This window comes from Solea solea, chromosome 19, assembly GCF_958295425.1.
Source record: "Solea solea chromosome 19, fSolSol10.1, whole genome shotgun sequence".
NCBI classification, from domain to species: domain Eukaryota; kingdom Metazoa; phylum Chordata; class Actinopteri; order Pleuronectiformes; family Soleidae; genus Solea; species Solea solea.
The window spans coordinates 7,855,170-7,873,486 of NC_081152.1; the positions used below are offsets into that span (position 1 = coordinate 7,855,170).

Below are 18,317 nucleotides of genomic sequence, written 5' to 3' on the forward strand. Positions count from 1 at the left end.
TGTGTTTGCGTGTGTGTAACTCAGCAGAGATGGACAGAAAGCAAGATGACTCACTCTGTTAAAAAGAAACAACAAAGTTGTTAAGCTCAAAAAAGACAATTGTTGACAATTAAATTTGCCGATAACAAATGTAGTAATTTTCAGTCAAACTAACATGTTTACATATATGAAAGAAATCCAGTTTTAGTTGAACTAACACAATCCTTTTTTTTTCTAAACCCACTGCATTTGCTACACCCATACAGAACAGCTGGAAAACTTAGCACTGAATTTCTTCCCCCATTGCCTCTCCAATCAGCCATTTACCAGGGACTACCTCCATACCTTTCTTCCTTGCCACACATTGATAACTGATGATGTAAAAAGGATTTCTATTGAAAACTGAAAACAGTCAGCAGTAAGCCAATGGAGAGAATAAATAATTAACTAAGCACCAAACTATTTCCTGTTGAAAATGTCTTTCTTTCCTGTCCATTTTTCTTCCCACTGTTCATCTTGCGTGTCTCCAGCTTGCATTCCACTCTGTTGCATCACTGCCTGTCTTGCCTGTGGAGATGCAGTACTTCTTACACTGCTTCTCTGAGGTTTTCTTTACAGTGAACAAACAGTAATTCAACCACTATGGTGTTGTTTTTATGGACAAATACCGCCCCACTCTGAAGTCACTTGTAAATAATTACCCGTCTGTTTACATGTATCATAGGAACGTGTTGTTTTCCCGTTTCTATTAAGTGTACAAAGAATTAATTTATGTACAGTATCTTTTAAAAGGATATATGTATTAACGGGAATTTTGGCTAATGTTTAAATTAAGTCAAATGTATTTTCATCCTTTGCAGAAGCTTGTTTCAAGCATTTTTCTTCTATCTATATATAATTATGGAACATATCATCTTATTATTGTATGTAACCGCTAGTATTGTCAGTGTACGTATGTTGCTGTTAGTGCTGCCTTAATCATTGTGCACAGCCCTACTGAGCTAGTATAGCAGTAGCTTCATTCACATAGTCTTATTTACTTTCAATTATATACACATTTAGACGAGAGGGTGCTTTACTCTTTTCCAGGCACCAAATCAAATGTATATAGGATGCATGTTCCTTTCTCTCTCTCCTCCCATCAAGCCTGCTTATGTCCACTGTCATATCCTGTTGGGTTTTTAGTTTGCAGTCATCATTTTAACTGTCTACTGTACATGCCCTTTGAGTTTGACTTATGTCCCCCCTTGCCTTCTTCCTTACTCAACAGCTGGCCCAGTAACCTTTGTGACCCTGTGACCAGTTTTTTAGCAGTCTCTACAAGTCTATATGCAAGGCTTGCATGCACTTTCACTGAGTTCAGCGGGAGGTGACAGCTGTGCCTGTAACCTTAAGCACAGCCTCCCCTGTATCCCTACACCCAGTCATCATCCTATTCTGAGGGGAAGGGCAGGTGTGGGGGCACGACCAGCTGTCGTGTATAGATCACACCTGTACTGGACAGGAACCAAATCAATCTGCCAGTCTGTTCTCCACTCAGATCTGGACAAGCTCATATGTCACTGCTTTATCAGTTGGGTTGAAGTAATCTTCTCCAGTTTATTGACATCCCAGGGGTTTATTCTGACGTATTGCTTTATATCCTCTACCCATGACATCTAAATGTATTTTGTGTCTTCTAAAATAATCACTTTGAGTAATTCTCACATGTAAAAAAAATAATAATACCTACAAAGTAAACACAAATCAAGGCAATAGACAATAACTGTATATATGTTTATATATTTGTGTGTGTTGCTCATTCAATTACAAATATGCATACTGTTTACTTTAATGGCAATTAAGAAACCCACTTAAAATATTGAGTAAGTTGGTGTACATACTTCATTCATTGTCTACCACTGGAGCCAAACCCATCTGACTTAGGGCGAAAGGCAGAGTATACCATGGACTGGTTTACAGTCCATCGCAGGGTGAAAACCCAAAGACGAACAACCATCCACTCTCACATTTACACCTACAGTCAGTCTTGAGTGTTCAATTAACCTCTGCGTGCTTTTGGACTGTATGAAACCAGGAAGAACACGGGAAGAACATGCCATACAGGAAAGCCCTCAATAGGACTTGATCGTGAACCCAGGTCTTTTTGCTATAAGGCAAGAGTTCTAGCCACTATTCCCTCATGTGGCCTGGTGCACATACTTCTTCTCGCAAATGAGAAATATGTAAGCATTGTGAAACTTAGCAGAAGCATCCATAAATTTAGACCTGTGTCGTGTGTGTATGTGACAGTTCAGCAAATGCCAAACTCGTGAGGACTCCACTATACCACAGGCTTGTGTGAGAACTCTCCCAGGCTTTGTTCAGGATTAGTTCAGTCTGGGGTGTTTGTTTTGAATGTCCCCAAGGGCTTTCAGAGCATTTTAAAGTGTTTAAGCAATTGCACTGCCTCTAAACAATATTTACAAGCTGAATCCCTCACCGTTTATTCTTAACACTTAGATTTTATTTTGTCCGAATGTTCTTAACATTAAACATGATTTTACTATTGCCACCCGCACCAAATTAGAAAAACAACAAATGTGTACTTTTTATCATATACTTATAATACTTTTATTGTAATATTATTCACTGGGGTCTTAAAAATATTATATATAAAAGTAACTGTGAGGGTTCAGTGCGATATGAATGGATAATGAAGCTCGGGGGAGCCGTGAGTTCAGTTTTTGTGGCGCTATAGCAGTTAAACACAAAAGAGATAAATCTAAAGCTTTATGGAAGTATTACCACACTGTCGTTTATCAGACTAGCTACACTCCTGTACTTTTCCTTGCCATAAAATGAACAGTGAGACATTTATCTGCCGCTAGCAGGAAACAACAAGGAAAAATATAAATGATGTGGTCCATTCAAGGAATATTGAAGTGTTCATTTCCAATCTGTCTGTCAATGTGTCCTTTCATCTTACAGGAGTGAAAATCCAATATTGGTTTTAAAGAGTCATTAAACTTGTGTTTAATGTGTTATGCAGAGTTGATAGAGAAGAAAGTTTGAGAAGGAAAATTGTATAAAGGTCTGTTGTGGCCTGGGCAGCTGAGCAAAAATTAAGGAGGAAAAAGTTTTTTCACAGTGAGGTTTCTTTCAGTATTTTTCTCAGTCCATGACTAGGCGGATTCAGTGCAAGAGACATTACAACCAATGACATCATCACCTCATAACTCTAAACAGCAGCAGGCAGGAGTCAGGGGAGAGCAGGAGGGATGGCTGGCCTGTCTCTGGAGTGTGGACTTAAAGAGGCCCACATGACTATAACAGAGCATTTCACTGTGTTCTCTCTCCTCCCTCTCTTTTGGATTTATTTCTTTTCTCTTATTGACGTTCTCTCGTCCACCATCTTTCTTTCTTTCGGTTGATGATGTAATTTCCATGCTGAGCCAGACTTTGATTGAACTCAAGAGAAAGGGGGAAAGAGCTAAAGAGGGAGGGAGGTAGTGGAGAAGTGAATTGAAACAGAGGAGACCAGCTCTGTGTGCATGATAGAAAGCCAAGCCACAGGGGCTACAATGTTGTCTGAGGGACCAGATGTATCGATCATGCTTGTGACTCAGTGTGCTGATGTCACTGTTTCTCAATTCTGGGCTGGGACTCTAAGCTGCAGCTGTAAACTCAAGCATAGTCCTTCTGGGCCTGTTTGAGATTGAGTGAGAGGGACCATGATGTTTGCCACATTCCCTGTACTCATGCCAGGAATAAGGGGTCAGCTGGGTCAAATAGACAGGATTATCTGAGACTAAATTCATACGGAGGCTGATGTGCAATCAAAAGTGTATACATTTTTGATCCACTTCCTACACATTGGTAATCTTAAATCTTGCCAGAATAACTGTCTGACTTGCGGCAAAACTGACAAAACCAGCAAAACAATGTGTGGCCTCAGGGTACAAAAGATCCTGTCAGCCCCAGCTATGCTGTTCACTCTACTGTTCACGCAGCACTGAAGCAAACACTGCATCCCCTGTGGCTATGCTACAGAGAACTGATACAGACAGCTATAAAGATAAATAGGTTGTCCCCTTCTGAAGGGCCTTCACTGTGTCTTGTCCCTCGTCTGACTCTGGGCTCTTTGAGTGAATTTTTTTCTTTGTCTTCCCTCCCTATATCCTGACTGGCTGACATTTTATGTCTTCATTGCACAGATGGTGGGGAGTGGGGGGACAGAGTACACACAATTCCTAAGTATAACAACCTCACGATAAGACGGCTAGCTCTGTGACTCTGTCATTTTCCTTGTCATGTACATGTGAATAAGTAAACTTGTTCGGATGTTATGAATTAGGTCAAATGCAGAATTGAAGTGACAGAACAGTCACAAGATACTTTTCCAGTAACTCAGTGGTTTATTAAATAAACACTAAGATAAGATTATTAAGAAATGCAGTGTAAAACAAGAGCCTGAGGGGTCATGCATGCATGCATGCATCATCACAGGCATTTTGTATCAAGAGAAAACTCCACTAGATGCCTTTGCATCAACATTCTTAATGAGACTCACAATCATCCTTGGCTCCCTCATCGAACTCTGGCTTTTACTCAGAAAAGGATGAAGAGGATTAATGGTGGAGGGGGAGAACAGTAGGGTGGATATGTGTGATGCATGTGGATCGATGGTGCAGATGAAAGCACTGCCTGACTGGAATTCTATTTTGTGGTGTTTTCCTGTTGTTGATTGCTATTCAGCATTCAGTGTTTTTACGCTGATGGCTATGGAATGCCGCATCACACAGTCATCAAGCTGAGGGGAGATTAGAGCAGATAGAGCTGCAATTTTGTCACTGATAAAACCCACACTTCCTGCCGACTCCCACAGTTGTTATTAGCATTTATCTCTTGATGCTTTTATTTTTTATTTTTTGCAGAGATAATGGGATCAGCCTGGGAGGTTAAGGGACAGTGAGTGTATTATCATGACACAATTTTTATATTACGGCTAACTAGAGTATTCAAATGCTCTGTTAATGTCTCTCTTGTGTGTGTGAACACGTGGCTACATCATGGACTGCTTGAAGATCCTGCCCTTCAGATTTACGCTGGAAGCAAATGGAGTAGAAACAGAGCAGGTTTTGTACATACTTGAATCTTCAAGTTCGGTTATTGAATCTGGTGTTGAACTTTTTTACTTGAGCATAGTTTTGTCTGAGTGACGTTGTGTGATATCAGCACTTCAGTGTGCTTGTGCCTTCTGTTTTTATCCAATTTCTGGATCCCCTGAGTGTCTGACCACTCAACTTCCCTTTTGTCCACAGACTCGCAACGATCCCATCTGTCCTCTTTCACCATGAAACTGATGGACAAGTTCCATTCTCCCAAGATCAAGAGGACTCCATCCAAGAAGGGCAAGCAACTTCAGACTGAGCCAGCAGCCAAGAGTACAGAAAAACCTACTAACAAGGTGTGTGTGTGTGTGCAGAAAATGCATGTATATTGTGGGAAATCCATCTATTTCCCAGCTATACAATGTGCTTCTTGCCTATTTGTGAGGCGATTGTTTTCCTCTCTAATGTTTTTGTGCTCCCATATCCCATTGTGTCTGTCTGTGTGCAAGTATTCCCACCACTTCCCTGTAGCTGTGGTGGCTGCTTAGGCTGCAGCAGGTGTCTTAATCTAGAGACATGAATGGATTTAGGCCACTTCCTGAATGAACTCCTCCACTCCTCTTAGACTTTTGGTTTAATGAGTACAGTGTATTGCCCAGCAGTCCTGCTGTAAAAGACGAGAGAGTTTGAAAGAGATGTAGGACCAAGATGGCTCCAAGCCACATCACTTGATAAATGGTCCTTTGAAGTGTGTGCAAACCATGGGAGTCATAAAACTAAGAGCCCAGACTGCTATGTTGGCCCAAATACTAAATAGGTTGCTCAATGATAAGTCACACTGTGTTTATGTTGTTCAAGAGCTTGGAAGTTAAGTCATGATCATCATAATCAGATGTAGCTAGGCTACACTGCAACTAAAACTCTACAACTACAATTGTGGTATTACTTTGCTATTTTTGTATTTGCAGAAGGTGAGTCGACTGGAAGAACACGAGAAAGATGTGGTCAGTGCCCTGCGCTACTTCAAGACAATCGTGGACAAAATGGTTGTGGAGAAGAAGGTGCTGGAGATGCTTCCTGGCTCTGCTAGCAAGGTGCTTGAAGCTATCCTGCCTCTGGTTCAGGTGGAGGCCCGGATACAGCACAGGTGGGCCCAAATGCATGTCCACTTAACCCCTTTGTTTCACAGCACAAGATGGAAACAGTTATGTGCTTATTTTGTGACTGGAAACTCCATGTTTTAATTTGACAAAATTCAAAACTATACAACAGGCTCATGCTTTCTAATTGTTGCCCTATGCTGGTTATGGAGATCGGCGCTTTCTGACTTTCAGTATAACTTACTGCATAGCTGCTAGGCACGGAGGGCGTGTTAGAACTTGCATGATGTTGACTACCACTCACTCTTGTGAAGATTGACCATATGTTGTAAGTGTACCTGTTGTACCTGGTGCCTGAAGCCTTTAAATTTCACATCTTAGTCACTTATGTGGCACATTATCAAGTATGTTACCTTCAAGGAAGGGGAATGAATTTTATGTAGACTAAGTTTTGCTTTTTTTTACATTGGGGAAAGTAAACCCTCTCTGTGAGAGTACCCAGACATGTTACAACCTTTCTCTCTCTATCTCTCTTTGTCTCTGTGCCTTTCCTTATCCATCAGTGCAGATTATTGAGGACAGAGGTCACAATTTCAAAATTTTATTTTATATTGAACACCTCTGTTTCAAAGCTTCTTAAGGCAACCTACATGTTTTTTTTGGTAAATAAGCTTCTGCACTTGTGTGTAACTGTTGTGTGACAGACATTGGAAGAAGACTTTAACAAATGGAAAAATTTGCTTGACAAAATTAACTCCATAGTTAAAGATTTGCAGTAATTTTAATCAATACTGGTCAAAGAACTAGGTCATTACAGGATGTAACACCTTTGTGTCTGTGTGTCTGAAAACAGAATTATTTTGTCTGGGCACTCGATGTGCAGACTTGTAGTTTCACTATTCCTACTTAGCTGTGTATAAGATAGAGCCTTTAGCTTGTGTAGTTTTTCTGGGTCAAACCTCGCCACCCTCCCAACTGCTCCACCATCCCTTAAATCCTTCCTCGAACCTCTGTAGCTACAGTCGTCTCTCACTCACTTCAGGGCTAAGCTGTGCAGAGACAGTGGATAGATATTTCAGCACTGTAAATCAGATGCTGCATGTTGGTGCAGGTTTGTGCCACACCTTAGTGTTAGGTTTGAACACACCACTCACTACAGCCAGAACAACAACACCCAGCTTCCTTGTGTTGTTAGACATTCCTCTGTCAGCACTAGCTAGCTGTTTCCACCCTGTGACTGTGGAGTCAGGCATGGCTGCTGTTTATTAACAAATGGCACCTTAATAGTTTAATAAATGGTAGATGGATGGAAATGTCGCGTTTTCTGTCACTGTCAGTTGAACATGTGCTATCCCAATGCTTTTTTCACTTCTCTCTGTTCTTGCTGCCCCCCTGCTCTCACTTCCTGTGCATCTAATCTTTTATCTACTCATCTACTACTTTTTCTAGTTCCTCTTACCTCTTCTAAATTTCTTTCTTATACTCTTTCCTTCTTCCAACCTTTATCTTGTGTCATATTTACCATGTTGTTTGTGTCCGCAGACGTCCACATAATGTAAATGTCGTAATTTTCCTATTTCTGTGGTGGTTCGCTGGCCCTTCATGAATCAACGCGAGCATTCCTACAGTTTGGCCCCCTTTCCACGTGGCATTAAATGCATTTTATGTGATCAGATTGCAATCCGATAGCACATGACCCCTTATAAGTACAGATGTTAATACACCCGAGACTAATTGAGGACAGATCCAACCTGCCAAATCACTTCAGGAGGTGGTTGGATATGCATTGTTTGAGCACAGCTAATGTGAAAGCAGCGACAAAACTGCAAAAAGCAAAAGAGGAGTCTTCACATGCAGTCAACTTATTGTTGATATGGTGGCGCACAGGATGTGACACTGTAGTCTGCTGCTTGAAATCTTTGCATAAGAAGTGGGAGAGGTGACGTAAGGGAAGGATGACTGTGTTTCGGATAGCAATCAAATCTTGATGTGGACACTGGAGACGCATGTTAGTACCAGCTGTACATGCATCTGGTGAAACACTATCCAATCGGTATCCCATCACAGAAAACGCATTTTAATGCAAGGTGTAAAGGGGGCATTTGAGTAACTGTGCATGCTCCTTTTGGCACAACACTTTCTAGGCCAGTTAATGGCACACTTCTTTTGGTCAATAAAGACAACAAAGAAGCTATGATAAGATGCTCCTTTATTACTCCCAATAGTGAAAAAGTTCACTTGTGCCCACGTGTGCAAGTCAGAGGTCAAAGAATGTAATTGCATAAAAAAAGAAGGCTGACTCCTTGTGCAAAATCTTCACTACTTTAATTGAATTTGAGTACACACGTGTGGGACTAGATTGAAGCCTATGCTTGTTAACTATGAATGAAACTGTGACTACATACATGCATGTGGAAATGCCCAGTAGCTCTCCACAGACAAGGATCATGGATTGTATGTTCCAGGCCTTACTCTCACACTCTTCTTGCAGTTCGGCGCTGTCTTCCTGCCATAACCGTGTGTACCAGAGCCTAGCCAATCTCATTCGTTGGGCAGACCAGGTGATGCTGGATGGTATTGACTTGGAAGACAAGGAAAATGTGGCATCTGTCACAAGTGTCATCAAAGCAGTGCTGGATGGTGTAAAGGTAGGCAAATCACTAATTGGGGACGAGGAAATGATGTGAACGGTTTTGGTTGTATCCAGAAGCTGAACGTGGCTGTGTCATCTGTGTATGAACAGGAATTAGTGAAGCTGACCATAGAGAAACAGGAGCAGCCGTCACCCACCACACCTAACAAACCAGCACCACCTGCCACCACAACAGATAGGTGAGTACAAAAAACTAACACAAATGTTATCTCTGCAAACATTTAGACACTTTAAACCGTTTATTCTGTCCACTCATTTTTACTTGTGTAGCAGTGTGTCCTCGGAGGTCCCCTCGATAGACGGGGAGCAGGAGATCTCAAATAAGACTACACCAGCAGCTGCTCCTGCAGAGAATGCCCCTGAGGTACCAGATGAGGATGTAGCCCCCCCCAAACCCCCTCTTCCTGAAGCAAAGATGGCAGAGCTCAGGTAAGGGGAACACACTCCAAAACTGCAGCCAATGTTTCTGTTTTGTTTAAGATGCAGAGATGTTGGCCACAGGCAATGTGTTAACTTTTACACTATAGTCACAAAAGCAGAAGATTCTGTTCTGCATTTATACATCACAGCTGTTTCAGTTTGCACAGAAGTTATTTTTAAATCGTTATCTGAAAGTGTTCCACACACCAAATGAGGAATAAGGACATATTTTAGGATATATGTATGGATGGGTGATTTCCTCTTCTTTTCTTTTTTTTCTTTTGTAGTCTAATGGACTTTTCTCTTGGCACACAATTGCCAATCCCTCAGTAGATTCCCTCATGTCTTACAATAATTTCACACTTTAGGCGCACTTTGGTTTGTTTGTTGTTCTATCTCTTCCTTTGTCTCTCTCAATTTCCTTCATCTTTGGTTTCCCTTTGGATTCTGGGAACAGAGCACAGTTGAGTGCTGACGCTGGCCAAAGGAGACCCTCTCAGAAGGAGAAGTATGTTGGCCTATAGGATTATTTGTCTCCATGATTACATCCCACCGTTGACCTCCTCCCATAAAGCTTCTGGATTGGATGAAAGTGTTTTTTTGGCTTGCATGGTTGCATCTTCCCAACATGTGTGTCATCCTTGGTATCCCTTGAAGAACTCATCATCCAATCAGAAGATCTTCCAGTGCATGAGCGTGTGTGACTGACCTATGCTGTGTCTTTCCACTGGCCTCCATATCATGGCGATTTTTGTCCCGCCCCTTTGCTGCATTTTGACTTGGTATTAACTCACTGAGAGAATTTAGGTTTGACAAACAGGACAGCTTCATGTCATAGCTGAGTGAGGATAACATGAAACACCCTCACTTTCATCTCACTGTTCTCCAAGGGATGATAATGTGTGTGTTCATGTATTCATACATGAGTTTGTGTGTGCATACATGTCTGAGAAAGTGTGTTTAATGTCATTGTTTCTATTGACTTTGCCTCAGGAGCAAGAACATCCACCATCTCTTTCATTTAAATCCACTGTTTCTGTTTATCTCTCATTAGTCCACCTCCAGCTCTTCCTCCTAAGAAACGCCAGTCAGCCCCTTCGCCCACGCGGGTGGCAGTGGTTGCACCCATGAGCCGTGGCTCCAGTCTGCCCTGCAGTGTTCACAGACAGGTGAGGATGCAGCGCCCTCTTATAGAAAGATTTTAGACTTTAGAATTTTCAATAAATCAATAAAGGCATACTATAAAGAAACACAACAATAATAATCCCCATCTGTGCAGCAGCAAGACTTTGAGCAGGAGCTCCTTCAGAGGCGTTTCTCTGGGGGGAGCCAGTCATACGGGGGAGACTCTCCACGACTGTCTCCCTGCAGCAGCATGGGGAAACTCAGCAAGTCTGATGAACAGCTCTCCTCCATGGAGCAGGACAGTGGTCAGTGTTCACGTAATACCAGCTGTGAAACGCTTGGTAAGAAAACAAGACACATTCTCAGACAGCTAGAGACAATGGTCAATAGATGGTTTGATTTATTTGGCCTCTGAGTTTAACACATGAATTTTCATTTTGTGACGACCTAAGTTAAATCAGCTATCAGGACTCACCTTTTGACAAATTTTTGCTAATGTCCTTTTCCATACAAACCTCTGAAGATGACCATGTCCTGGAGGACTGACAACCTTTTCTACATTGTGAAGATCTTTAAAACTGTATAACTACATTTAAACCATTGTCTAATGAGTTCACACAATGCTGATAAAGCCTCTCTCTATATTTCTCAGTATAGCAATATTTAGGTCTTTTGGCACCCAGCCTCATTCCTGTGCTGATTAGTGATTTGTTTTATCGAGACAAACGAGACAGCAGCAGCATTGCTTTCTTAAAGTTTGACTTTATTTCAAACTCCAACCTGTTGACTGAATACTCAAAGATGTACCTGAGAAGAGTTTCAGCTTTTTATAGAGTGTCTGATGACAGAATAAAACAATTTTCATTCTTTCTTTCCATCTTTTCAGACAACACAGAGAATTATGACCCAGACTATGACTTCCTTCACCAGGACTTGTCAGTTGGGGAAAACCTGCCCCCAATACCGGTGGGAGGGTGCCTTAGCCCCCTGCCTGAGTCTCACAGTGAATCTTCTTCCCCAGTACCTGGACAGCATCCCACGCATCCCCGCTTCAGTGCTCCTCCACCACAGCAAACACCAGAGTACTGGACCCCTCAGCCATATCAAACCAATCCCTTACTGTCCCGCATCAGTGCACCCCCTGCTCTGCCCCAGAAGAAGCGACGCAGCACTCCGACACCGTCGTTCACTGATGGAGGGTGCAGAGTGCTCTATGAGCGATTCCCTTCCCAGTATGACAATTTGTCAGAAGAGGAGCTGCACCCTACACCCCCATTCCCCCTTTTCACACCCGTCTCACCCATGCCCCAGACAAATGGGGGGGTGTTTGTTGCCCAGTACATGAGCACCGAACATGCAGATGTCCCTGCCAGCCCACCACCACTCCCAGAAAAGAAAAGCAGACACAGTAAGTGAAGTGAAAAAAAGAGGATGGTGGGGAATATGAAAAGGCGGGCATGAAAAAATGTATCTTTTGAAGTATGTGTAAAGCAGAGATTCTCCTCTTCACATATATAAGTTAGAAAATGGAGGCAATGAACCTGAGAGATGGGGAGAAAGCGGGCAGGACTGTAGCTAAACTAGCACTGTATTTGTGTACAAAAATGTGTTTGTTGAACAGGTTGTTTGCTACAGGAGTATTTATGGTTATACACATACGCGTGTGTGAGAGTGTGTGCCCGGGATGTGGACCAGTGGATATGCCCCCCGTTTCAGAGCAGAGAATGATGTTAAATTTTACATCAGAAAATCTAGTTTGAAATTACTTTTTAATCATTCAAATTTGGCAAGTATCACATTTACTATGGGATGACAAAATCAGAAGAAATATTTTTCATGGCTTTACACGCAATTTGAAGGAAATGCTTGAATATAGGGGAACACAATCAAAGAAAGGGGCACAGTCTAATGAAGGAGGGGATGAAGTTGATTTGTTGTGGGACAACATTGGCTGCACTTAATCATCAATTCATTGAAACTTAACTTATATCAAGGAAATATTCCATTGTGAATAGAAGCAGGAAATGTACAACAGGATGTGCTACAATGGGTCTGGCTCCAGGGGCAAAGGGGCAAAATATGGTCATTTCCTGTCACACCTGCTATATCATTTCCTCTCATGCTACTGTATTATGTCATTCCATATAGTCAGCCCTTGCTGCGAGCTAAAATACTTCATGACGTGACTAAAAGTTTCTCACTGTGTTGATGTCAGTTTGTGAGTACTGTCCTTGTTCCAGTATACAATCTATTGAATGAAGCCTCCACTACAGTAGGTGGCGATATGCCCCATTTCAGCTTCTAAGTATTAAGCAGTTTCACGTTTAATTGGCAGCTAGTTGTTAGCATGTTGAATGCCATTTAGAGTCTTCCTACCTTCTATGAACTGTAAAATATTAAATTCTTTGAGTTGGCAGAGCATAAACTCTCCTTGTCAGTCCAAAAAAAATGACCAGCCTCTCGCTTTTGTCTTCTTCTTTTATACTGGGTCAAAGACCAAGAGCAGGGACTGTGGAGCATGTGCAGAACACCTGGACCACTTAAGGACTTATACATGCATTAGTAATTCTACTCCCAACCCATTACATGGTTGTGTTGATTTGAGTTTAAGGATATTGACATGTATGTTAAAAGTCTGGTCTTAGTACGACAAACACAATCATTAGTTTTTTGTACTCACATTATGTAAACATACACAGTGACACCACATCAAATGTTTTTAATTTAAATATTAGTGCCTTCTTGACACAATATTTCATCATCTATCCTGTCTCCCTCCTCCAGTCCTCCAGTACATGCAGTTTGTGGAAGACTACTCTGAGCCGCAGCCCTCCATGTTCTACCAGATGCCACAGAGTGAGAGCATCTACGAGCAGCGTAATAAGCGTTTCCAGGAGGTTTATGGCTTCAACGACTCCTTCAGCAGCACAGACTCGGTCCATGAGCCAGTTCTGCCCCCAGCGTTGCCCCCAAAACAAAGACAACTGGTAAGAAACATTTCTTTTGTGATTTGCTAGTTACAGCAGTCTTTCTAAAGGGCATACAAACAGTTGTAATAAAGTGTAGAAACTGTCTCTTGTGAGGGGACATAACTAAATAGCTGGGTTCTCTAATTTGGACTGTGGGAGCAAAGCTGTAATTTACATCGCTGAAATTGGTCAGCTCATCTTGCTTGGATTTGAATCAACACTTGGAGACTGCACAGTTTATTGATTACACAATCAAATTCTGAGGTTACACATAGTATAAGTGTCATTATAACATGAGAACAGTTTAAGCAACCTTTTGTGGTCGACCCCAGTCATCATCCACAGGTCTTCTAATGTAGGCTGGAAAGTAAATGGAGGGCAAAAAATGCAGATTCAAAGGCTGCATTCCTGTGGTAATCCTCATCAATTTACTCCGGAGCCTCTCCCTATCTTGTTATCTCTCACCTATTCTCACTCCCGTTTCTTAAAATTTTTGTACGCAAAGCAGACATCTGTACATACACGGAGGTGTTTGGTCGTTAGTTGGAGATAGGACTAGCCTTTATCAGACCTGCATCAGATCTGCATCAGATCCAGCCCACTTATTTTAAGCTGGGTTGGCATCTGGATTAATTGAGACAACGGCCTCTATCCATCCTGACGGTGATTCAGTACGGATAAAAAGAGAGCTGAAAAGGTTTGAACAGGAAAAAAATTAATATTAAGATATTTAAAAAAATATTTTCTCGATCTATTTTTCAGTTGCGTTTCCCTTTTCTTACGGCTGCAGAGCTATTCAAAATATAGATTATTGCATGTTAAGTAGATGGTTCATGTTTGGCCTTATTAATATATGAGGCATGGTTCTCACCAGATTTGGCAGTTTGACAGTCACAAATTGATCCGTGGTTGGCCTACGCTTTTGGTGTAATGAAGACTTACGTACCTTTTGTGTGCAGTAAACGGATGACGCTCTTGTCCAGGTTGTAGCCATTGTAGATGTACAGTATTACAGCTTACAAAAGAAAATAGACTGTGGCAGGATGGAAGTCTACACAGGCCACCTCAGAGTCTTTCTTGGTTCTGTGTCCATCATCCTCCTTCTGTTACCACTGGGTATTTAAAGCCCTCACATGTTTTACCATCCTTTTGTGTCAAGCTGTACTCATCCATGCTCCTGCCTCAATGTCTTATCTGGCCTCTGTGTTTTGGACCCGATGAGCTTGTGGTCTACTGGAATAAGCCTGTTTGCCTCCCTGTCTGAACCCATGTTCCAGGCTTACATGATTTGGCGACGTTACATGGCACTGGCAGCTTTGCAAAGAAATTATATTAATAATTTCAGCTGCTGTGTGGATAAGAAAAGAAGTACACAAAAACCCACATTTGGATCATATTGGCTGTGTTTAGAATGTGCCGTTGTGGATGGCCTGATCTCTGTAAAGCATCAAAGAATGTTTATTGGACTGTCACAGTAGACGCAGACATGTTTGACCACTTCAAGTCACATAACCCTGTAGTAATTAAGGCTTTCTAGGAATAGCTCTAACTTAAACATAGCAGTAGACTCATATTCACCTCAACAGTGTTAGTCACTGACCTCTCTGCTGCTGCTGATGCTTAAACTACCAGAATCCCCCTCAGTTTTCACCACTTTACTGCTGCACTTTGATTAAATCTGCTCTAATTCACTCTTGCTTAGTATAATCAACTGTCCACTTCTTTCTTTATTTTCTCCCTTAACACCCTGATTTCCTTTTTTCTGTTCTTTTTTTCTTTCTTTATTTTCTGTTCTTTCTTTCATTCTTTCTTTCTTCCTTCCTTACTTCTCAGGCCTCCCACTCTTCATCCCCCTCTTCCTCCTCGTCCTCTTCTCTCTCCTGCCACCTCCAGCCGTCTGTAGCGGCCATGGAGGAGGCAGGCTCTGGGCTGGGCCTCAGCATGTCCGTATCTAACTCCTACCTGATTGGCCAAGCATCCTTGACCACACCCACGGTGAGTTGCCCCACCACCCCATAACCCCATCACTCTCATTCTTCAGTGTGGTGTGGGTGCTGTGTGGTCCTGGACTGGTCCAGTGGCAGCTTGACCTGTGTGCTCCCCATATGCCCTTTAATGCCTCGGATGAGGCAGTCCCTCGAGGGTCAGTGGTTTGGTTGCTGTGTGATCCTCGATTTTGTTCATCCACCCATCCATATGCACAACTGTTTTCTCAGTGTGACTGTGTTGTTAGGTACTGGCTTTGTCTGTACATGGTGTGATTAATGCGTGCTTTGTGTGATGATGTGTGTGTGCAGTTACTTTTTTGTGGTTCTATCAGTGTAGCCTCTGGCTAGTCAAATGTGTGTTTGTGTAATTGCACTATGGCATTCCTCCACATGACAGGTAATGATTTGACCCTTCCCTCTTTTCAGTTTGCCTCACAGTTAAAATCAGTGAGTTGTGTGTGTCTTGAGTAGTTCCTCCAAATATCACAAGAGACTGTCGGACCTCAGGTCAGGGCTCATAAATAATAAAGTAGCCCTTTGTTAGTATAACAGGAATGCCCCAATCAGGAGCAGGTTCTTGACAGTGAACGATCTGGTTGTTGATCAGTCTTATATTCTAGTTCCCACACTGGACTTGGCTGTACGTTTGAGGTTTGATCGGTTTTTGTGTGTGGGGGGTTTGACCCATGATGGTCCCATGCAAAGCATGCTAAGACATGGTGTGGATCTCCCTCAGGATATCATCAGTGGAATGCAGCACCAGATGGACCTGATGGAGAACACATTGCCCCTGTTTCTTCCTTCCTCTCTTCTCCAAATCATCTTCATCCTCCCACATCACCCACAATTTTATATCATATCTGTCCCGTCTCTCCTTTACCATCATGCTGCAACCTCCTATTCCCGTAACACACACTCACACTCTTCCACACCTCCTGTTTGTCTCTTTCTGTGGAATGTTTGCATTCCTCAACTCCTTGGGGCATTATGTTTTTGGAGGATGTCATGAGGGAACCAAGCCATGCCCTGAAGGCTGTTTGGCAAATGGAAAGTGAATTATATATTTATTAGTAATTGTATACACAATTACTTAATTCCCAAAAAATTAGACAAAGAATAATTGGCCTAAATTGCCATTTTTTTGTAAGTGTGTGTGTGTACAATGTGTGTGTGTGTGTGTGTACACTGTTAGTACTGTGCTCCTTACAGGAATGTTGAAACAGGGCTGGTATGCACCACATGTTACAACAGGTTACCTCTACCTTTCTGGCAGGCATCTCTTTAGCTGGCCACACACACTCACACATGTACACCTACATTGTCTCTCATCTTATACATTTATATACTCAGCACTGATGTGAGCTTATCTAAGCATTTCCCTGATCAACATGTCTTCTCATACTCCAAAATATCCCACTGGAGATGGGGTTTTTTTTGCCACTGGTTTCAGTCTTGCATTCTTGGGTGTTTGTGAGTGTGCAGTGCATTTCATGTTGAGGCACATCACTCCTATAGTCCAGGCTTAATAGAGGTGTTGGAGAATGAGGTGAACACTTTTTTTCCTACCCTCTGTCTCCTGTTGTTCGGATTCTTTTTCTGTCTACGCTGTCTTCACCTCTCTAATCCCTCCGTCCTGTCTCTTTATTTCATTTTTTTTATTATTTCTTTTCCTTCCTGCTTTCCACCAATCACAGAGCTTGGACCATGTTGCCTTGACCAATGCCACCATTCTGGATGGCAGCGGGGGCGGGCCCGACGGTTCCCTGGCTGGCTCAATGGGTTCTGTGGCTGTCTGTCTTCCTTCTGAGTCTTCTCTCACTGACTCTCTCCACACCTCAGCGGTGAGCTTACAGAGGATAGATGTTGGAAGCACAAGCAGGATGCTTACATGCAGCAGCTCTCCAAGACAGATAATAAAATGTGATAGTGGACTCCTTCCTTTGGCAGACTGGTGTGAGATTACAGCAGTTTGGTATTCGGTATTGTTGCAAAGACGATAATACAGTGACTCATTCACTTTGTGGCATCTTGTTGTTATTATCAACCACAAACTGTCTGCTGTCTGCTATTGGTCTTAAAAGAATCCCAGTAGGGCATGTTGCACTGCATGTACTTTTTTGCCAGTAGTTAACAGTATCTTTATAAATAATGCACTCTAGTGCCACCTGGTGGTCATGATGACTCTGAGCTGGAAAACACATCGCTCACTGTTCAATACTAGAGTCCGGCTAGCTGCTATCTCTCCTCCTGAGTCACATATTCACACTTGACGTCTGTCCTGTCCTTGGAAAACACTCTGTGCGCCTCTCCGCTGCCTTACCCCTCGGTTTGTGTCCCTCCTCTTTTCCTGTAGAGTGAGAGCGCGAATGACGAGGGTGGGGAGGGGGAGTACGTCAACTTGTACTCATCAAGCCAGGCCAATGGGGAGCTGCCTCTCTCCCTCAGAGTAAGTAGCTGACCGCCATGGGTGAAAGGTCAGTTCCATTTGTAGGTCCTATCACTTCAGGGATTGAATCAAGACTTGCTTGACTGGCACGTATCACTCTCACCAGTTATCTGTTGCGCTGAGCAACATTTATTGATTCATCTCTTGAACTGATGGCGCTGAAATGGAACGTGAATGTACCCAAACCATGAAAGAGCACGAGTTGAGCTTCACAGGTTTGCCTGCTGTGGTTGGTGTCTGTGGAAAAGATGTCCATCTGTCTGTTTTTGACTGCCTGGCTGGTGATTGCTGTCTCTCTGGCTGTGCTTTAACTGTAACAAGCTGCATTTAACATTGTTCTGATCTAACACCTGACATGTTTTCGCTTCAACGGGGTTTCTAAATGGTTCACTGGTTTCCACTTTTCCTATAACAGGCCCTATAACAGCATATATGTACCTGTGCATGTATGACAGGTTATGTGTGTGTGTGTGTGTCTTTGTATTTGTGTTCATTTGAGTCGGTGTGTGCATTCAGGGTGTATTTCAGTTATGTTTAGATTGTG

At 42.5% G+C, this 18,317-nt stretch overlaps 1 protein-coding gene across 11 annotated transcripts in view; it reads left to right on the plus strand.

The window, feature by feature from the left end:
* The window catches only part of rapgef1b (Rap guanine nucleotide exchange factor (GEF) 1b), a 42,922-nt gene that overhangs the window by 15,474 nt on the left and 9,131 nt on the right, over window positions 1-18,317 (plus strand). The window contains exons 2-14 of one of the 11 annotated variants that reach the window (XM_058616882.1): window positions 5,283-5,428; window positions 6,041-6,219; window positions 8,664-8,820; window positions 8,916-9,004; window positions 9,096-9,254; window positions 9,703-9,753; window positions 10,300-10,414; window positions 10,525-10,711; window positions 11,257-11,778; window positions 13,155-13,357; window positions 15,173-15,334; window positions 17,022-17,168; window positions 17,681-17,773. In XM_058616882.1, the coding sequence (XP_058472865.1) occupies window positions 5,283-5,428; window positions 6,041-6,219; window positions 8,664-8,820; window positions 8,916-9,004; window positions 9,096-9,254; window positions 9,703-9,753; window positions 10,300-10,414; window positions 10,525-10,711; window positions 11,257-11,778; window positions 13,155-13,357; window positions 15,173-15,334; window positions 17,022-17,168; window positions 17,681-17,773 (2,210 nt within the window). The remainder of the gene's footprint in view (window positions 1-5,282; window positions 5,429-6,040; window positions 6,220-8,663; window positions 8,821-8,915; window positions 9,005-9,095; window positions 9,255-9,702; window positions 9,754-10,299; window positions 10,415-10,524; window positions 10,712-11,256; window positions 11,779-13,154; window positions 13,358-15,172; window positions 15,335-17,021; window positions 17,169-17,680; window positions 17,774-18,317) is intronic. The other 10 variants (XM_058616883.1, XM_058616884.1, XM_058616885.1 and 7 more) reach the window with 10 other exon arrangements.